The following is a 22,505-nucleotide window of genomic DNA, read 5'->3' on the forward strand; positions in this document are numbered from 1 at the left end:
GTAGGAATTACCTCTTTCCGATCAAAGTTCTAAACTCTTTTCTAGTGACTCTGCCACTTCCTCAGTTTGGTGGTGGGGTGGGTTGGTTGGTTGGGTTTTCTGTCTGGGCCACCTGTGAAAATGGATTTAATTTCTGCATGTTCTCTGAACTGATTGGGTGCACCACTTTTAAGACAGGAAGCCAAGTTTCCTTGCCATCAGGCTTTTGCTCTGTTATCAACTTTATTTGAGCCATATGTCATCTGTCCAATTTCTGGATTACATTGACTTTCCTGGTCTGTTTGGAGTATAGGTGAAGGGTGAACCTGACACTGTTTGTAGCTTCCTCTGTGTGTGCTGTAGGTACAGCTGCTTAAACCTATGAAAACAAAATTCATCTGTTGTCCAGAGCTTTTTTCCATTCAAATGTTGCATCCTTGTTCATTTGTCTGTAACTGTACAATGGTAAAGTTTTGGAGAGGTTGTTTTAAAATAATCTAGCTTCCTCCAGACTTTGAGTGAAAACTGTGTCTTGTAATAGTAAAAACTTTTTAACTCTGTTCAGTACATGAGTTTTAAGGTAGTTTTTTTTTTTTTTTTAATGCAATATGGATCGCAACTTCTTGAAGTTGATTTTGTATATGCTTAAAACAAGCTGTGCAGTTCTTCTGCATATGTAGTAAATATGCTATAAACAATCCAGTAAATGTGTGAACAGTCAGTTCCTAGAAAAGTATTATCTAATAGATCCTGTTAAAGCATCAGAATTTATGTCAGAATGTAAATACAAAGCATGGCAATAATCTGAGTACTCTTAAACTGGTCAATTTTTGTTTAATAAGTGAAAACATGCATTACTGTAAATTTATGTCTTGTGTTAGCTACCTGTAGAGCAAGATAGTTACTAATTTTTCTGTAGATATGGTCTTGTTCTTAACCATTTAAAAATTATTCCTTTCCACAGACCTTTTCTTGATATGGTCTATAATGCACTAGACTGTGCTGAAGATGATTATTATGCCCTCTTTGTGCTGTGTCTTCTATATGCAATGTCACACAACAAAGGTAAGCAGTTTTTGCTTTTTCCAGAGAAAACTAAATGTGACGTGGTTTTAGAAAGGCACCGTCTATTTGTAACATATGTTTATGCATGCCTTAGTGAGAAATCCCTTCTGTGGGGAGGCAGAAATAAGTATGCTGTAACTGAAAGGAATTGCTAAGGATCACCTTTTTAAGAACAACTTCGTAGAAAGCTTTGTAGACTTCAGTTAACTTTTCTTTTGTACGTTTCTTGGAATTGGAATAAGATTATTGCATCTCATTTTTAATCTCTTAATTTCAGTTGAAAGCCTTTATATTTAGTCTACATCTATATGAGATACAGTTCTTTCAAACTTCGTATGTTCTGTGGTTGCTACATGCAAGCCAGGTATAAAATGTTGAAAACTTGACACTGTATGGTAAGATTAAACTTTTGTGGACTTCAAACATAGAGATAATATAGAAGGCCTGAGAATCAGCTGTGATTATGGAAGTCATGTGTTGCCTGTTTCTAGGCAGCTTTGGCAGTCCTTCAGTAATTGTTTTTATACTATGCAGTTCCTCGACAGCCTTCTCATCCATTGTGCAATAACTGATTGAAAGCTAAAGTTGCCAATGTTCTGTGCTGTAATGCATCTTGCACATCTTGCCAGGAACTGTGTTAAATGTGTACTACAACTAGGTTAAAAGTGTACTTCATTGTAATTTGGACAGTATGAGACTATGTAACCTTTCGTAAGGGATAGTTGTGGTTAGCTTTTTTGCTGTCTATCTTTGTATTTTAAATGGATTACTCATGGTGCCGTAATGTAAACATCTGATACACGTCACGTGCATAATAATCATGTGTTTCAGGAATCAGGAGCTGAATTTAAATTATTGTCTGCTGATGAGCTTCTGTAACATTCTAGTAATTTAGATGAATCAGCTGCTACAGTAAACTGAGCAGAAGAGCATCAGGTGTGATAGCACACTTAAAAGAATACACTTCCAGCTTCAAGGTATCTCTAATGGACAAATAGAGTGGAAACAACTCTTGAGGGAACTAGCTGAGCTGAACCCCTCCTGTTCTCTGCCATCCTCTTGATGGTTTTATCATTTTCCAGGAATGAAGGAATACTTCTCTGAGTTTATAAATTTCAGATGGTTTTAGGGCTTTCACAGTCTCTTATGACAAGAGATAATAAAGCAACTAGTACCACTAAAGACAGCACCACAGCCTTGCTATCCTCTAGCCCTCTCTGACTTGCATTTCCCAACCCTTGCAGCCAGTGTACTTCTTCCAGAAAATGTCTTTCCCTGAGGGATTTATGACCATTCATGTATTAGAAAACCCTGATGTCAGAGGTGGTTTCTCTTCTCATAAAATTTATCAGCTGAAGCTATGAATAGCCAGAATAGTTGTAACTGTTGCAGCTTCAGAGTCTCCAGAAGTCTTTCAGTATGATTGTAAAGGAGTAAGCTTGCATTCTAGGGCTGTATTTCCTAAGAATTATTCTATTAGGACCATAATCCTTCAGCCTGCTGTATTTGTTTTCAGTCTAATTAGTCACTCTTCAATGCCCTGGTCCCCGAAGAAATCTGATATCCTCTCCTGTGTCAAAGATGATTTGTTTACTTTTATAGTATTGCTGTAAATCACGAGGAACGCAGCAGATACAGCCTCTTGCTGCTTCACTTCAGCAAGCTCATTGCTGTTTATTTTTCACCCAGTACCCAGCATTGCCAAGACAAATACAACAGGCAGTGAAACATCTACCTTTTAAGAGACTAAAGTATCCTGGCCCTAAAACTGGGGATACCTTTTACACATTTAAGGGGTCAAAATCTACACTTCATCCTTTGGTCACATCAGCCTTTTCTAAATGAAAAATTCTTCAGGCTGTATTCATTGCCTTTCCCATCAACTATTTACATTATCCTGTTGCTATTTGGAAGCTATTTTCTGGTTTTCCCCTAGCCTTGACCCAAGATCTTGGGTGTTACACAGATAATGGCATCCAGTTTTGGTCTTCGCTGTCTTTCACCAGCCAGTTCTTCTTGTGCCTGTGATAGACTGCTTTCCGCCTTGGGAGCTACAGAATCAGTGCCTCTGTGTCTTGAAAAGAAGGGGTGTTACAGCTGCTGATTTAGTGCCTTCTTGATGTCGTTCTTTAAAAGCTTGGTAATTGTACAGCTGCTCCTTTCTATACCAAATTCGTGTCAGTCATGGAAAGTGCCTCAGGACTGAGCTGGAGCCCATGGTACCATAATGCAAGAGGTCTATTTGCTTACAGGCTTTATCAAACCGCAGGTCTTGTTTTTCACCAGCAAGAAATATCCATGTGAACAGGGAGAAGCAATCTCAAGGTGTATACTTACACAGCTAAACAGATTTATTGCAAACTGTCTGAGAGATCTTTAATGCTGGGAGGAGCCCTTCATCTATGTTACTAAAGCATGTGCTGTTTCTCAAGAATCCACAACTCTGCATCCTTGGCAAGCAGATAACCAAATGAAAGATGCTGAATATGAGTTCTTTCATTGTGATTTCACTTTGACTGCTTTGTTGAACACCTGCCTCATCCTGCCTCATTCTTTCCCCATTTTTGTAGTTCCCTTAATGGTTTTCTGCTGCACAATGGCCTTAATGACCTTGTCCATCCATGAAAGCTTAATCTACATATAGATAGATACTCTCTAAGAAGTGTCACTTATAAGTAGATTTCCTTTCCAGAAGGAAAACTGTAGCTCTTTAGTAAACTATTAGATTCTTGTGAACTCTAATACTCTGATTACACTGGTTTCTTAAATGCTTCTTTCCCCTGCACCCCTTTCTTCAGTCTCATCACAACAGAGAACATTTGTATCATTGTTATTAATCTTCAAATAGACCTTTATTAATTCTTCCAAATACATATACTTAGTGAAGAAATAAATCAGATATCATAAATGGCATTGTTATGTAGAATTAACGACAAGTTCAGGGTCAGAAGAAACTATAAACCACAATGTAGTCATCTTCTGTTTTATGGGGTTGCTTATTGCCATTCTTTAGAACGAGGACAGGGAGTTTCTCAGCAGTCCATAACTATGTTCTGTTCCAAGAGGTTTTACAGTAACCAGTCTTTTCTGAGAAATAGCTTTGCTATTTTAGAGGAATAGGTTGAAGAAAGATGGAGTTAGTTTCCTTCTATAACAAGTTGGTGAGAATCTGTGATTGACATTGGAGAGGGTACTAAATAAGAGGCTGCTAGTTACAGAATAAAATCCCTATTTTTTAAAAACATATCTGAATTCATCACTTGATCAAAGTGGAATTCCAAGTGAGGCTTTTGTCTTTTTTGCCTTTAGTCTTTATACTTTTCAGATACATGACTTGTCTTTGATTTCCTTTATTTTATTTTACTAGTTTTGTGCAAACAAATAGCCTTAGAATTACAGACAAAGCAAAATGGTTTAGATGTCACCAGCCTCTTTGGGATTTGAATGTCTTCATCCAGTAGGCTCCATTTAAGGCTGAGACTTTCTAGTGATAGAAAAAATGTAGTTAATTTTTGTTGTTTCTCTTTTTTCCTAGTAATAGAAATTCAAAACTAACTTGCCCAGTCTTGTATTGCTGATTACACTTTTTTGAGAACACTGCTACAGTCTGTTAAATACTTACCTTGAGCATAATCCTGTTTTCTAATATACTTTTCTTCATTCATTTCTCCGCAAAAGGAATTGACCCAGTCAAGCTGGAAAGAATTCAACTTCCAGCTCAAAATGCTGAAGAGAGAAATTCATATAATCATGTACTTGCAGAAGGGCTCATCAGGATAATGAATTATGCTGCACAACCAGGTATCAGGTTTCTAGTATTTGTTTTCCTGCTAAGATGAGATTTTTGAAGATTAAAAAAGAAAAAGATACCTAGCCTCTTGTCTTTGAGGGGAAAGCATCTGTTTAGCATGCTCTTTGATCAACATGAGGTACATATAGTATGTGGTATGAAAGACAACTGTCAGGTTTTCCTTAGTTGTTGAGGAACCAGAAACTCTGTGTTTCTGCTGAATGTTTGTGTTTATACTCAGAACTATACAGGGATCTGTTGTCTTACTTCCTACTTTCTGTATTTTTGAATAAACAGAAATGATGACATCCTACAGCTTAATGTAGAATTTCATCCTGAAAATATGGCACCTTTGCTTATAAAAGTAATTCCAGTGGAGGAGTCTTGAAAACTATATTGTGCTCTTTGCTTATAGCAGTCTCTAGAGGTGACAACAAATTTTCCATGATTATTTTAGTCACAAATTGTATTTTTGGTTCTGAACTGTTTTGCAGAAAATGTAGGGGGGTTTCCTGGCTTTTTTTTCTTTTTTTTTGTGAAGTGAGGGATACAAAGCTCTGTGACTTGTTCCATGGAAACATTTTGTTTGTTTGTTCAAGCCACATCTCTTCTGCCTGCACTTCCCCTCTTTGAAACTTCAAGTGAATAGGACTGGTTTTCCCCTGAAACTGACATGCTATCAAATTCCTGGTTCTCTGCAGAATAAAATCTGATGTTTGTTTGATTCAAGTCTGTTCTGCAGATCATTAACTTGTTATGCCAAGTGCCAGTCACAGATTAAAAACATGTTTATGTATAAGAGTTTGTACATACTGCAAAAGGGAGGAGTGCAAGATGAAGAAATGCATTTATTTAAACAAAACATTTCAGGAGAAGGGTGGGAATTGTGGGGTTTTATTAAGCTTGCTAAACCTCCTTTTCTCACCTTTTGGGTGTACTAACTGTGTGTATCTGTAGTTTATGCCAGCATAGTGCTAACTTGTAAAATAGTAGATGGGAAGTTGGGGCGCAAAGCTTTCTGTCTGTCTCTTGGGATATATTGCTTTAGGATTAAACACTGAGCTCAGACTGTACATTGCTGATGCCTTTTTTTACCTTCTGAAACTATGAGCTTAGAAATGTCAATATATTCTTTTGCTCTGACTTCTTTAGATACTCACAGGCTTCTTCCAGGCTGTATCTGAATCCTTTGGACTTTAAGATAAAGCTGTTCCTTATCAGTATGCTATATGCAAAGCTTCCTTTCATCTTGTAACTTTCTATGCCAAATGTCTGTGATTCTTTTGTCGTTTTAGTGCAATATAGCCAATGCTTCAGATTTGATGAAGGCAGTGGTTTTGGCTTCTTTTCTAATAGCATTCATCTTACTGCCTTCTGATTGTATGGTTCTGCTTTAAATTTTATTCATCTTTAAATTGCTTCTCCAGGTTTAGAGGGGTTTGGGTTGTTTTTGTTTTTAATAGCCAGCAACATTTAAGAACATCAACTAATGAGAAGAGCAATACTAAAACTGCTACTGTTTTGTATATTGAAATTTTCTTTTCATAGATGGAAAAATTCGCTTGGCAACTTTAGAACTTGGCTGCCTATTGTTGAAGCAGCTTGTGTTTTCTAAAAACAGGAGCATCATAAAAGACATTCACCTTGCTTGCCTTGAGGTAAGTGTTTTCTTTCAAATTACCAGTCACAGCATTACTTGTCTTTGAGGTTTGTAGTGTAGTTGAGTAAATTTGTTTAATTTCTGATTGCAGTAAGCATAAATGTGAAACTGAACTTCGAGAACATCCTTCTATTGGTGGCTTTGTGTACTGAACATAAAGAATCAATACCCCATGCTCTGTTGTCAGCTTGGCTATTACTATTTAAACCCTTCTTAAGCAGGGTTATGTTTTTCTGTCTGAAATCTATACTTTATCCATCTCAACAATGTAAAAAAAAGTGCTTTTGAAACTAAGTTCACATAAGCTGTGTTTTTGTAAGTGCAAGGACTGCATTCTATAAGATTTTGGGCTGAAGGTTATGAGTATGAGGATATTAACAGAAGTCTCTTCTGTATGAGTTTGGGTGTTGTTTGTTTTTTAACGTGGCTTTTGAATAAAAGGTGTGTTTACTCCGTGAAACATTTATTTTATGTTTTCTAGGGTGCAAGGGAAGAAAGCGTTCATCTCCTTCGTCGTTTCTATAAGGTATATATGCAAAATGCTGTTAGAAAAAACTCCTTTATATGACGTGGAGTTATAATGTATAAGTCTGCAGCACAGTCTGTCTGTAGTGCCCAAGGAAGTGCTTTTTTTAAGATGGCATCTCTGTATTTGTGATAGAGAGCTAAGTGTTTCATTGGAGAATTCCTGTCCTTTCCTGCCCTTCCCATATCATGGTGACATACGTCACAAAAAGGCTGTTAGCAGCCTCAATGTTTGTGCTGCAGGTCAAGTTAGTGTGCTTTTGTTGCAGCTCCTTTGAATTTCATGGCACGGAGCCACACTTCGAGCACGTTTCTGGGATTTTGTCATTTGAGCCAATATGGAATGTGATTCTTTTTGGCATTACTTTTTATTTCTGTCTTATCTGAGATGCTAATCGAAAATTTTACTTAATCTTTGTCATTGTTGGAAACCTCTGTAGCTTGCTTTTTTTTGGAAACCTCTGTAGCTTGCTTTTTTTTTTTTTTTTTTTTTTTTTTGGTTGTCCTTCTGAATTCTAAACAATGAGAGAAATAGAATTTTTAGCCCTGGGCATTAACTTCTGTTTAAGCAGCAGTAAATCCATGACAGATTTCAAGTGTCTAAAATATCTTTCTATTCCTCTCTCTCTTCAAGAGAATTCTCTTGAAGAGTGTTTTCTCATTGTGGTTTACAAAAATAAGTAACTTGTGGTGGGTTGCCCTTGGCTGGCTGCCCTATACCCACCCAGCTGCTCTCTCCTCAACAAGAGACAGAATGAATATAGGATGAAAAAAATCTTGTGGTTGAGATGAAGATGGAGAAATCACCTCACAACTACCATCATGGGCAAAACACACCCAACTTTGCAAAAATAAATTTATTTTAATTGGCAATAAATTTAGATGGTAAGAAACAAAAGCAGATAAGAAAAACACCTTTTGCCCCCTCCACCTTTTCTCAGGCTCAATTTGCTCCTTCATTCCTGATTATTCTGAATTCTTACGCTTCTGAGTAGTTCAGAGGGAATGGAAAATGGGAGCTGGGGGTCAGTCCATGTTCATCTCTGCTCTTTCTTCCTCCTCACACTTCAGGGCACATCCACCTGCTCTGATGCTGCAGGCAGTGTGGGGATCTGCTCCAGCATGGTGCTCTCTAGGGGCTGCAGAGGGGTCTCGCTCCCTTTCTCACACACTTTGTCCCATAGGTGCTGGCAGCCTGGCTGAGGGTCTGGCCTGTGCCCAGCACTGGGGCGGCTGAAACTGGCTGTGTCCAGCACTGGGCAACCCTGGCCACTCCTCACAGCCCAGCAGTCCACAGTCAGCACCTGCACAGGAGCATCCAGTACATAATTAAAAAATCCAAACAAGCCATAATGATTGATCATCTGTCCATATCCCTCTTTTTGAAAGGGAGAAGAGATTTTCCTGGATATGTTTGAAGATGAGTACCGGAGTATGACAGTAAGTGACACCTCCTTCTGCCCCCACCAACCCAGACATGGCACAGGAAGAAGAACAAGTACTTACTGATAGCAGCAGAGAATGCTGGTATCTCTGTTTCTGGGAGTAGAGTAACAAAATGTGGGTGATTTTTTTTTTTTTTTTTTTTTTCCTCTGATAAGTTGCATTTACACTTGCATACATCATTCGTGAAATTTCACAACTTTTTATTAAAGAAAAGCTCATTACTTTCTGAAAGAGAGTATGCAAAAATTATTTCATCACAGGAAATGCGACACTGGATTAATTGTTTTTCTAATTATGTAACAATGTGAAAAGCTTCCTATGTCTTTCTGAAGCCCATCAAGGGTTCAGTTTTGAGTGGTGTCACTTCACTTACCAGTAGAGAGCAGGATTCTAGCAAGCAAATAGCCCCTCCAGCAGAGGTACTGTCTGTGCCACAGTACTGGCTATGAAAGTTGTAACAGATTACTAAAATTAATCTGACAGTTCATATTTAACCTGTAAACATGTTTTAAAATTAATTATCTGTTACACTTCTTAGGTTAGAATTCAGATTCAAAAATGTTTTAGCCACAGATTATTTTTCTTTCTCCATAGTGATGCTGTTTGGAGAAGCACAATGTACAGCTGATGTGCTGCAATAAGCCTTTTAATATGGGAAGCATTTTGCACATATACTAGTTAAATGGAAGTATTTAATGTGATATTTATTTATTATAGTTAAATACTGCTGTACTTTGAGAAGTGGCACCAGTACTAGCATAATTTTTGTCTTGCAAGTTCAGTATACATCTAGGGTTTTCTGCTGTAGCATGACTTCTTCAACTGCATTTATGATTTTCTTTTTATTTCCTGTAAAGGATAGAGCTTCATCCTGGAACTTCAAATTTGTTTTCTTTAAAGCATATTTATGTGCCTAGCTAGCAAATGACATGCTGGGCAGGCTGATTTAAGTGCTGAGTAGCACTGATGTTATCTTGTCAGAAGTTCTGTAAATAACACGGTGTAGGGCTTCTAGAAGGCAAAAGTTTTTTCAGAATGACAAAGAATGGAAAGGTTGTGTTTTCCTTCATGAGAGAAGAAAACAAGTTCAGAGGAGCAGTTAAATTGAACACTGTAGGTCTTAATATTTTTGCTTTCATCAATGATTTTCCTTTTTTAACATTCTTCACCTTGGTGATGTAAAATTCTGTTTAAAACAGTGTGCATTTGAAGTGCATCTGAAGTAGTTATTTACTTGTTAGAAATTTTAGTTCTGTGTTTTCATTTGTTCTCATTGTCAGTGTAGACTTTGGTATCTCTCTATACATAAACTGAATTTATTTATCCAGTGGTTTAGACACAGAAGATGAATTGCTCTGAGATCAGAAATTTTTTTTATTTTTGAATTTGTGTGTTCAAGACTGCATTGTGGCAATTCTGGACCTTGTTTCAGTCTGCTTCTGCTTCTTCTATGATACCTGACCATGGCAAAGTGGTCGTGGAATGCCCTCATGACTGCCTTTTTCTCCTATGCAGAATATTGTACAAAGGCTTTTATATGTTTTATTTATTCCAGCTGGCTTTTTGGCAAAACACAGCTTGTGTTTCCTCTGCATGTGTATATAATAGAAGTCAGATGAGACTGCCCAAGGGTACAGAAGGATAGATATTTCAGACATCATTTATTCATGAAAATAAGCAACCATGTAAGGGAGAGACTGTTATTGGCAAGACCAAAAGGAATTGTCTAGTGTGGAAATTCCTATATTATTAGGGACTAGAGAGTCCGTTTTGGAGAGAGAAACTTTCTTGTGATTGAAGTAATTACAAATTTGAGTCAAAACTTAAAATCAAACCTGACAGACTTTGAGTTTTAGTACTTATGAATCAGCTTTTCTTCTGTAGTCTTTCAGAGGATTTTTCTTGTGTTTTTCAGTGCAGGAACTTAAACAGTCTGTTTAGGGCATGATAAGCAAATATAAAATAGAGATTCCATGTAAGGATCTTAAAATAAGGGGAACTCTGTAACAATTCCTTCCTCTTAAAATACACGCCTATGAGTTGCACTTGAAAGTAAAGACACAAATGCTTATTGTTCTGTGTAGTAATCAATGTTAAAATATTTTTATAGATTAAACCTATGAACGTAGAGTACTTGATGATGGATGCCTCAATCTTGTTGCCTCCAACGGGGACACCACTGACTGGTATTGATTTTGTGAAAAGATTGCCTTGTGGAGATGTGGAAAGAACACGAAGAGTAAGACTCTTTTTCTTACATTTGTTCATGACAAAGTGAGTCCAAACAATTCTAGAAATGCAAATACTTTTCCTTGAAAAAGATGCTTGATTTGAAGCTTCATCAATGAAGACTTGATGAGGACAGACGTTTGTGGAGTGTATAATATTTACCTGTACTGGGGTTTTAATTTTTAAACTGTGGAGACATCTACAAAACAGAGATTTTGATCATTAATATATTGTCAATTTCCTTTGTGATCTGATGTCTGTTTCATTATATTTCTATAGTAAGAGTCTCCACTGGAAGACTGGTTGGCTTCATATTGCTTATGTGTCTAGACATAGTGAAAAATATAATTCCACTCAGAAGTGTTCATCTTGCTGAAGTAATTTGTGATAGAGATCTTGAGAGTGAGGATGAAAATAGCAAAATATCTATTTTTGTGACTGAAGCAGTCTGTAGAGGTGATATGGAGCTGAATAATGACATCATTATCAGCATTCTTGGGATAATTAGTTCTTTGCTTTTTGTTGGCAGTGTCCTATAAGCCTTGCAGTGCCAGTAAGTCTTAAGGATATATTTCTTCTTGACATTGTTTTTTGAAAAGTGGTGATCCTTGGGTAGCTTTGCATTTATATAAGTGTATATGTAAGTATATTGAAGTACTCTTTGAATAAAAAAAAAAAAATTAAAAAAAAAAAAAACAAACCAACAAAACATTTCCAGGAATCTTCTGAAAACTTGTGTTTCCATTGCTTGTTATAAACCACACAACTTTCATTATCACAGCAAGTTAAGTTTGATAAAGTACAGTGAATTGTGTTGAATGTACTGTTTTTAGAAAGCAAAAATGCTTCCTAGAATTCTCTCGGAGACATTTAACAGAATGATCCTTAGAAATGCATGTTAATGGAAACTGACTGCTCCATGGGTTTTCATGTGCTAAGTAAGGAATAGCTTAGCTACTGTTGGTGGAAATTTAAAAACCAATACAAATATTCCTGTCATTTCTTTGGTTGGAAGGGTCTTTCTGTTCAGCAAGAGCTCCCAGAATGCTTCCTTGTTGGTCCTCCTTGCCCTGATTGCATTGTTCTAGAAGCTTCAGAATTTCTTAGAATTCCTACCCTACTTGCTTCCAGCAAGGCTACCTCTCTTAGGCTGAACTGCTGTAAAAAATATGCTGCTGGAGTTCAGTCTGTCTTGTGACATTGCTGCTGCCACTTAGCCTGCTGGAGGTCCTTTTTGCTGACAGTTTCAAATGAATAGTGGTTCCATTCTGAGCACCCCATAGCATGATTCTAAAGAAGTGCTCAAGTTTTATTTCACTAGCAAGTGAAAAAATCATGTGTTTGGATTATATCAGGAGTTTTTAGCTGTTAGAGACCAGATTTTTTTTAGGCTTACACTTCTTCTTTTACTATAGAAAGTCCCTGTAAGTGGCAATTCCTTTCCTCTTAACAGCTTCAGGAGGAACTCTCAGAAATCAGGTATCTCTCAAGTTATCAAAGGCACATCTCCAAAATCCAGACAGCCAACCCCTCTGACTTAAAACATCAAAATGAGCAGAAGTTGTAAGGCTGCTTGCTGCAATCAGGTGCTACTGCTTGATCAAGCCTTCTACCTAGAATCAGATGCCCTTTTTAGTTGTTGTTAATCCAGTTACTGCTTGTTGGTTGCATCTCTTCTTTCTGATTTCTGTAGTCCTAAAGATGGTACTGCTTACCAGTACCCAGAATAATGCAGACTCCTTTATGTGCTTATTTGGGAATTGAAGTCTGCAACTTGGAGTACGTAGCAAGCAAAGACTCTTGAGAGGAAGTTTTGAACTACCTATAAAAAATGCTAATAGGAACATAATAAGATTCTGATAGGTTTTCCTGCTGTTTCTTTGCACATGTATATAAATGCAAGAATCAATGCAAAGTTCACTTCATCATAATGCATAGTTCTTTAATGTGGATAGCAATTCATATATGTTCCTACTTAAAACAAGCCAGCTGAAAAAAATTCTAGGCCACTGAACTACTCAGTTGTTTTATTGTGATCTAATAAAATATTACAGCAAATCACATGCTCCTGGGTTTATATTGATATTAACAGCAGCTGAGAGCTATTGGTATTGGAATGCAGTTTGCCTAAATGGGAGAAAGCACTCTGCTCTTATTCACAAGTGTTAATATTATATATTCGTTACTATTTTGATGTTCTTTGCTCCAGATAATCATATTGCCGTATTAGATTTCAACAGTGTACCAAGTTCATCTTGCTCTGCTGTGAATTCTTGGAAAAGCCAGATACATAAGTCCCTTTCTTTCATCCCTGTTCTGACAGAAGTTTCTGAATCTGAAAGCAGCACTAGAGTGATAGTTGGCCAAGCACTCACATTTCTGGTTCACAGGAGCCACAGTTCTGTTGATTTTAAAAATAAAAGGGTGAAGGGATTTACTTTAAAGCAATTTAGATTTGTTTTTCCTAATACTTCCTGCAGTTCAGGAGTTCCTGGGCACTGCAGCTGTTCCATGAATTCAATGCTTTTACTGTAAGACAGCAGTTAATTTACAGTATGCCACAGAATTACTATGTAGGGAACTGCTTTAAAAACAGAGCACTTGGAAGTAATAAAAAATGATTTTTTCATTTGCTATACTGAAGGTACAGTTCTTGCAGTGGAAGAAAATTCTAAATGGTGCTCTTCAAAATATGGCTAATAAAATGATGATTGTTCTTTTGGCACTATGTAGTCTTTGCGTACCCTGTGTCATTAATTTCTAAATCAAAACAAGAATATTAATTTCAGAGCAGCTGTTTGAAGCTGGTGCAGCTTTCAGAACACTGTGTCCTGATGCAGACCTTCTGAGAATACTGATAAGGCACTCTGAGAATGCACATGGTTAGCTTTGATGAGCACAGCAAATGAAAACTCAGAAATCACCACTGTTTTCTTTTGTAGACATCTTAGCTAAATTCAGCCAGAAAAGTTAATGCTGTTGTAAATTCAATGTGATAATCTATGAAAGTTGGTTGTGTAGTTGCCTGTAGTGTACAGGTATTGTAAATACCACCAGTCTTAAAATAAGGATTAAAAAAACAATAATCTAAGATTGTTCGTGCTTAAACAGCTGCTGTAACGTTTGCCTGTCAGTCACAGCCTGTTTAAACATGCCAGGGGGATAAAACCTCTGCTACTTCTATGTCGTTGAAAATAAATAGTATGCTTCAACTTCTTTCATACCTTTTTTTTAACTAACTTGGAAATTACATTATACTTTCTCAATTTAAAAAAAAAATAGATGTATTGCATGACAAACTCAGGGGCTGTAAAAGCAAGAATAGGTTTTTAAGATGCTGTTAAAATACATAGTATTGAGTATAGCAATGTTTTAATTTATTTATTTCTTAAGGCAATCAGAGTCTTCTTCATGCTCCGTTCACTATCACTGCACTTGAGAGATGAGCCAGAAACTCAGTTACCACTCACAAGGGAGGAAGATCTGATAAAGACAGATGATGTTCTTGACTTAAGTAAGTAGTCTTTTAATATCCCAAGTAGTCTGTGACAGACAATTTCCTGGCTTTTTGGTTTTTTGAAATTAAAAACCCAAAGAATTGTTGGTCTAAGTATTTCAAAGATTATTGCATTAAGTTTGTCTTCTACTGGAATTGGAACATTTTGTGTTTGTTTAGGTTTTTTTTTCCTTTGGTTGTTTTTGTTTGGTTGCTTGGTTGTTGGGTTTGGTTTTGGTTGTTGGTTTTTTTTTTTTTTTTGTTAGTTTGTTTTTTGCTTTATAAAGAGACTGTTAATAAAAGTTCTAGGGCTTAAATATTAGCATGTAAAGGATTTGGGTTCCCTTACCTGGTTTCCTAGTATGTTTGCTTTCTAAATGAACTGGTCCTAGGAGAATTTTATTCTCTTCTGTTTCACCTATTCCAAATGCACTTGATATGCACATGAATTTTGAGAGACTGGATGTAACTACTCCAAGAGCTGCCCTGTGCTGTTTTACTGATACTGGGATTTGGTCATCATCATGGCCTCCCTGCTCTGGAGATCTTTTTTGTCACATGTGTTCTGGAATTTTAAAGCTGGTGTATGGAAGCTTTTGCTCCCATATTTGAACAGGATACTGTGCTATTACCAAAGGGAATCAGTCTGTGATGTCCAGAATGACCTTGTGATATTAAGTTGTACTTATGAAGCAAAAGCAAAGTACTCTCAGCAGTCTCAGAGAATACTACTGCGCTTTCCATCCTGAAGAAACAAAGTTGGAAGGATTCACATCATGAAGTATGCTATTTGTCCACAAATTCAATATACTTGTGTTCATTTAACATCAGAATATACATCTCTAGATGACCTTACGTGTTACTAAGCAGTACAACCTCCAGAGTAATTCTGACCTAAATCATAAAGCTGTAGCTTTACTGTCTCCAACATTTTAGGAAATTGAGGGCATGTGATTGCTAAAATAGAGTGTGCATTTTCTAGGGTTTTAATTTTTGAAGATTCTTTTTTCTTAAAACAACAGAAAAGAATGCTCGATGTTTCAGGCATTAATTTTTCTTAATTCTCTAAGTGCATGAGCATTTTATTCCAATTAAAAAAACAGTTGCCCTAGTTGCTTTAGTGGTTGTTAACAAGAATATGTCCAGTATCTCAGGACTTTTTGTGCATCAAGTCCATCAAGATCATTAATTATCTGACTGAATTGAGTCAAGTTTTGTGATAAGAGCTGCTATGCAGTAGCCCAATGGATAAAATCCAGATTAAAGCTCAAACAAATAGATTATTTTTCAAAACTGTTGCTGAAAAGTTATTAATTTTTAGAGAGTGTATTTGCCTACAATACTGAAAATGGCAGAGGAACTCCCTCTGGCATTAAGTTTAAGCTACGTACCTTAGAGCAGTGGAAGGTGATGAGAATAAACTCATTTATCTCTAAATATGGAAAGAATGCTAGCAAAGGAGTTAACTGGAATTGTGAAAATGTACAAGCTGTAGAATGTGTTCTTCAATAGTTATATTCTGTCCTGTTCCTACTGGTACTGTTTGGGCTTGGTGAATTAAGTGGAATGACCTTAATGCAAACTCATCGCTTTTGATCTTTCCCAAAGAGAATACACAGCATGAAATGTTAATTACATTATGCAATTAGCAGTTGTCAGCTAAAAAACATGTCCAGAATGTAGTTATTGTTGACTTGTAAAAGGATTGGTGATACAGAATTAACTCAGTTTCCTGTTTCAAAAAGTTAGCTGTTTATTGTAATGTTGGCTCTTTTTCAGCAGGTGAGATGAAATAATGAATCGGCTTCTACTGCCAAAAAAAAAAAATTAAGTGAAAATCTGAGCTTGAAGTGGTTTAGGAACATACTGAACAAAACATAGATCTGATTGAAATACTGTTTCAGAATATCACTGTTCCTCCTATATAACAACCAAACCCCAGAGCCCTTAATTTCAGTAGCTATGTAATTTTTTTTCTTGCCTCCTTCCTTCAGATAACAGTGACCTCATTGCTTGTACAGTTGTAACAAAGGATGGAGGTCAAGTTCAAAGATTCCTTGCTGTGGATATTTACCAGATGAGTTTGGTTGAGCCAGATATTGCCAGACTTGGATGGGGAGTAGTTAAGTTTGCAGGCCTTCTGCAGGTAAGAGAAGTTTTGATCTGGGTGGTTAGTTTTTTTGAGCTGCAGATGTACATTTTGATGGGTAAAGGGTAATACCAATGTTCTCTCTGTACAATGCGTCTTCTGTTACTAGCTGGGGTTTTGCCTAGTTTGTCTTTAAGACCATATCTGTTTCTCTTAACTTTATGTAGCTAACTAGAGACATACTTGAAAATGAGGTAACTTCCCCAGTATATGTTTGGCTGTGTTCATGTGAACACAGAAATCATGTACCATAGGATTGATTCCCAAGGAGTCTCCTTAAGTGGCACAGTAATGAGCTCTTCTAGAGTTCTGATCTTCCTACACAGGTATGGAAGGTGACATGTTGTAACTTGATAGGTGTTTATCTCATTTATGTCTCTTTCTTGGCATAGCTAACACTGTATTGTCTGAAAATTCACTGTGCTCAAATAACCTAATTGAATTTTAAACTGACTTAATCTCTTGCATACAAATTTTGGAAGAACTAAATCCAAGGTTGTACAATTTGCATAGTCTTCTTGGCTTTTAAACAGAGAAACTGCTTTCTTACGAACTTCAGTGGAGCATTCATGGGATTTTCTTTAAATGTTGATATTTATAGTTTAAAATGCTAACTTTTTCATTAGCTACTTCTGTTTCTTTTAGGATATGCAGGTGACAGGGGTAGAGGATGACAGTAGAGCTCTGAATATAATAATCCACAAGCCTGCCGCAAGTCCTCATTCTAAGCCCTTCCCTATCCTTCAAGCTACATTTATTTTTTCTGATCACATTCGCTGCATTATTGCAAAACAGCGTCTTGCAAAAGGCCGTATCCAGGCTCGGCGTATGAAGATGCAGAGAATAGCAGGTGAACAGTTGTTTTGAAAGGATTCTGGGAAACAAGACTTCATAGCAACTCACTCTGTTAGCATTTTGATGCATTTTAAAAGAACTGGTGGGTCACAGAAAACTCTTAACCACAGTCTACTTTCCAAGCAATAGTTACTGCTGGATTAAAATATGTGTAAATACGTGTAAAATACATGCATCAAAGAAAGTGTGAAAAGGAAGGACTCCTGTCTTATCACCACTAGCTGCCAATCATTTCATAGAACTCAGCACTTCCCTTTAAATGCGATGCCCTGATTAGAAAGCAGATCTTCTACTGCCTTAGGGCTAAACTCGAGCTTGCCTGAGTTCTGAGTTAAAGGTAGTTAAATGCTGGACGTGGTGATGATGAGCAATCCAAAATGTTAAGTGGAGTATCAGCAGCAGCTAGATTTCTGTGTTTGGAGAACACAGAACGCAGATGAAAGGTTCATTTGTGTAAATAGCAAATAATGATTAAAATAATGCTTGAATATTGAGTGAGTGAAGGATAAATTGAAGCTAATAAGTAAACTGAACAAATCAGTGAGTATAGGGAAGGAAGCTCTGAAATACGGGAAGGGAAATAAGTGGGCAAATGAAAAAAGGACACCAGCTATAATTAACTTGCTTCTGACAATCCAAGTATGTTAAGCAATCTGGTTTAGTCTTAAGGTCCTGAGTAAACTATCAATTTTATTTTCACCTACTCTCCCTTGTATTTATTTTTGAGTAACAAAAATTATCAATTGTGGTTAAACATAGCTCTCCTGGATCTTCCTGTCCAGCCTTCAACTGAAGTTATGGGTTTTGGACACAGCTCTGCAGCTACAGCCCAACACCTTCCATTTAGATTTTACGATCAGTCACGTCGTGGTAGCAGTGATCCTACGGTACAACGCTCTGTTTTTGCTTCTGTTGACAAAGTTCCAGGTGAGATTAGCATTCATTATCAAGTGAGTTTTGCTTGGTGATTTGTATCTGCAAAAGCTGAACCCTAACTTGGATCAACAATGAAAAGCTTACTGTGATATGTTTCTGAACACACCACTCCAGGATGAGGCTTATGGAAAAATTTACTTCTAGAAAAATAGTAACAGCTGGGTGTATATTTCAGATACGTTGTGAACAATACACCCATGGTAGTTTCTCTAAATACACTGCAAATGTCTTAATACTTTGCCTTCCTTTACAAATTGTGTTAGTTTAAATACTAGATATTTATGCAAGAGATCTCAGTAGTGCATAGTTTTTCCTTTAATTTGGTTATGATAATTTTTTTGCCTGTTAGTAAAAATAGCTGGGATACTGTGCGCTGTTTCGTTTACTCAGAGCTAACAAGACAGAAGAGGGCCCCAGCTACTACTAAAATACTAGCTCGGAGTTGGGATTAAAGGAATTACTCTCAATCAATGAGGAGTTCGCTCTTTTGTCAGTTTGTTCTGTTTCACAGATTTACTTCTCTAGAGAGCTGCTTTTTTTTTTCTAGATAGTGAACATTTCTCCTTTTGAAGTGAGTCATTTTTAAAGTTGAATCTCATACTTCTTGCAAAGTAGTTAATTTTGCTGTATCACACAACAAGATGCAATCTTGTTACCACCAGCTGCCAGTCATTTCACAAAACTCAGTGTTTCTCTTTAAATGTGATTCAGTTGTTCAAAATTGTAATGTCCCACTTATAAAGCAGATGTTCTACTACCTTAGGACTAAATGAGAGCCCAGCTTGCTGGAGTATGGAGAACAGAAATAAAAGCATTTAGATTGCTGGTCAGGCTTTTGAGAAGACAAATGTATGTTGTGTGGCAGGAATGTATTTCCTTATTTGAGTTCCATGGAAAAGGTGTGATTGGAAGAATGCCAGTTCAGTGTCAACCGTCTCTAAGAGTGCACTTGTGTTCATAACAAGTGACTTCATCTACTAATTCCTTTTGTTGTTTTTGGGTGGGGTTGGCAGGTATGGGAAGTGGTTCAGTATGGTATTTTGTTCAAACAACCACATACTTACTTGGAATGCCAGGAAATTGAGACTACCACTATATTCGGAGAAATAATGTTAAGATCATATGCAAGCAAATGCTTCAGTGTAAGGACATGAATCCCTGAGCTCTGTTGTGCAGAACATTTAGGCAAGTAATTTTGCTGAATCAGGCTAGCTTCTCGAGAACTATGATAGTCACAGTAGACTTTGTTTACTTCTTACACTATTTCTACTGTTCTGCTGTGGATGGAAGATTTCTTTCTTGAAGTACAAACCTTTTCCGGATATAGAATGCCTTGGATGGGTATAACTTTTGCCAGAACCTTAAAGGAAACAAATATATTGATGGATGCATTTCTCCACCAGTGAATTTAGTAACTGTTCCAAAAAGAAGCTTCTCTCACTTTAACAGATGGCTTTGCCTGACTTCTGTGGTCAGAAGTCCATTGATTACTCCTTGTTTCTCATCCTAACTGGTATTTCAACATATGAAGTATGTATGAGAAACCTAATGCACATTTGGTGTATTAAAAACTATATGTATCAGAAGTCTTTCAGATTTGAGGTAGCTTAGTTTGTGGTTTACTTTTTGCAGACTATCAGGCATCACTGTAATCTCAGTTTAACTTACCTAAACGATTGTAAAAGATCAATCAGTTTGGCTTCTGAAATAAAACATGGATTTATTAACATTTAGGCAATAATTAGATGCTTAACTAACTGTTTTAAATTCAAATAGATGGTGTTTATTTAATTCTTTCAAGTGGTGTTCGTCTTGACATCATGAATTGTAACTTAATAGAAGCTAGAAGTGTTCACCCATCTAAAACTGTGATACAAGTACTACAAAGAATCACTGAGGCATTTTTTTCTAACCTGGCAGAGTGTTGATGTACGAGTTTATTAAGCATTCTGCCTTTCTTGATCCAAAGTCTACTGAAAGGCAGAGCATGCTTACTTGCTTTTGTCCCAGCAATGATAGACTCATTTTGTGGTTAAATGAAAACATAAACTTCAAGAATAAAGTACTTAACAATCACTGAAAAACGCAAGATGTTTTAACCAACAAACAAAAATATGTTTGTCAGACAGAACATGACTGCTTAAGAATGAAAAAAAAATTCTTGGTCAATGTAAGATGCTTTTGAAACAAGCAAGTGTTTTCATTTTGTTTCTTCTGTTCCAGATTCTCTTGTCGAATACAAACTACATTCTTACAACACTGATACTGTGAAGTGTTTTAACTCATCCAAAGACACTTCATGCATTTTCTATTTATAGGCTGGACAAAGTTTGAGTTGTGAGAAGATGGATGAAATGCAATTCCAGGATTAAAATTTTCAGATGTTATCTCTGCAGTAAAAGCGTAGTGCAGGCTTTCTATCCAAAAGACTTTTTGTTCACTTTTGACGTAACCATTTTCCTTTATCATGTTCAGGTCTGTGACCCATGGATTTATTGAATTATATCAAAAAATGAAAAAGTTTGATTTTGTGTGCAAGCTCTTAAGCTTTAAAATGTTTTGAATCCCTTAACCTCTGCTTTCTTGTTCATTGGTCAGTGTTTGTAGTATGTTTCCAGTTCAGATTTTCAAGCTTCCAAGATGAAGGTGGAAAAAGATGCATCCTCTGGGTCACTGCACAAAATTACCACCACTTTGATGCAATATGTACTCTAACTCTTTCTTGATTTGTTGCTGTAGGTTAACTCTTTGGAGCTAATTATTAACTTAAAGGCTTCATTGCCCTGTTTTACAGGCTTTGCTGTAGCCCAGTGTATAAATCAGCACAATCCATCGCCACTCTCATCACCGTCACCTTCCAGTGGCAGTGGAAGTACAGGGCGCTGTGATTCAGTGACAGCAAGCTCAACGTCCACTCCTGCTGCACTGAGCCCATCAGGTATTAAGTTACGATTTTCATTCTTGGCACTAAAGGATGTAGAGTACTTATAAAATTAAATTATTGTGTTCTTGGATGAAAATCACTGGGGCTTTGTTTTGAGATCATTTGTTCATTCAGCTTTCTAGAAGTCTAAATACTTGGCATCTTTCAGCAGTAATTTTTAACTAGTTGTCTGACTTGTCTCCTAGCACATAAAATTTAAAACTGCGATTTTGTGCTTTGGGTTTTTTTTAAATTGAAGTATTGCATTGCATAAGCTTAGCCTTTCACCACAGCAGATAAGTTGATCTCCACATGCAGCATCTTTTTTGTATTGAATGATGTTTGCTGTTGTGTGTTTGTCTGATGCTCATGTTAGCTTGTAATAATGGGCCATATATGAAATATTGAAAATAGTTATTAAGGATACTAGTCCTGTAAGGTTAATGCAGTTACTGGTTGAACACCACATTTTAAGAGACGTTTTCATTAGTGCAGAAGAAGCTACTGACAATATGACTTTCATAAATGTAGCTACCAGGTGTACCAGGTGTGTGTATTGGTCAGTATATTTAGTGGGTATATTTATACTGGAACTTCTTTTTGCCTTTCCTCTTTTTTTGGTGTAGTATTTTATTTTTAGAGAATTTTGTAGTAGTGTTTGTTCTGAGTGCAAATTATGAGTTATGTAAAGCCTCAAGCTGGAGACTAAACAAGAATAAATCCTGCAAGATGCATACTGAAATGTTTTCATGCTGAAACTGACCTACTCTGCCCTCATTTGGCTTGTAAAACAATAGAGGTAGCTTGATTCTCAAGACATTTTCAAACAGCCCCCTCATTTGACAGTCACTTTCAGTGTTCACCACTACTTGGAATAGTTTTTCTGGTTCTTCCTTCTTAGGCCTTCATTTTGCCTTCATTTAGAGGCCATAGATCTAACCTTTTTCACAGTCCTAGGAAATTGTGCAGTCTTTGCTAGGCGTTTAGTGTGTTGTAGGCTTCACTGAACAGTGTCAGGAGATCAATGCACATGATATGTCCAGAGTGACTATCTCTGCAAGAAATAGTCCTGGAAAGGCTAAGCAAAGGCTGCTTGTGAAGTTTGTAAGTGTTACCTAAAGCATTTTAACACCAATACTCTAGATAAAAGCATCTATCACTGTGAGAGACTAACATAGTAAAAATATTTCTGCAATGTGTGTAATTCTAGAATAAAATCTGGAGTATTTTTCTAAATATGTTCTATTAAAAGCTTTGGAAGGACCTAATTTTTTATAGGACCTTTTATTTCCTTTGTTAGAAATTGCTGTTACTCAGTTTCTTGAGGACCTAGATAATGTGTGGTGCTTACACAGAGAAATGGTATAATTTGTCAAAAGTCTGTGTAGATTTGTTCTACAAGAAAACCTTGATTTGACTGCATGTTTCTCCTTAGTGTAAAAAGGCTCATGT

The 22,505-nt window shown here is 36.7% G+C and overlaps 1 protein-coding gene across 1 annotated transcript in view; it reads left to right on the forward strand.

Moving 5' to 3' along the window:
- CLEC16A (C-type lectin domain containing 16A) overlaps positions 1-22,505 on the forward strand; it is a 50,220-nt gene that overhangs the window by 20,841 nt on the left and 6,874 nt on the right. The window contains exons 13-23 of the mRNA XM_054391023.1: positions 944-1,044; positions 4,723-4,845; positions 6,383-6,492; positions 6,976-7,020; positions 8,409-8,459; positions 10,576-10,704; positions 14,088-14,208; positions 16,185-16,336; positions 16,985-17,189; positions 17,954-18,121; positions 20,925-21,068. Of these exons, the coding sequence (XP_054246998.1) occupies positions 944-1,044; positions 4,723-4,845; positions 6,383-6,492; positions 6,976-7,020; positions 8,409-8,459; positions 10,576-10,704; positions 14,088-14,208; positions 16,185-16,336; positions 16,985-17,189; positions 17,954-18,121; positions 20,925-21,068 (1,349 nt within the window). The remainder of the gene's footprint in view (positions 1-943; positions 1,045-4,722; positions 4,846-6,382; positions 6,493-6,975; positions 7,021-8,408; positions 8,460-10,575; positions 10,705-14,087; positions 14,209-16,184; positions 16,337-16,984; positions 17,190-17,953; positions 18,122-20,924; positions 21,069-22,505) is intronic.

The sequence above is a fragment of the Indicator indicator genome, chromosome 22 (genome assembly GCF_027791375.1).
Source record: "Indicator indicator isolate 239-I01 chromosome 22, UM_Iind_1.1, whole genome shotgun sequence".
Classification (NCBI taxonomy): Eukaryota; Metazoa; Chordata; class Aves; order Piciformes; family Indicatoridae; genus Indicator; species Indicator indicator.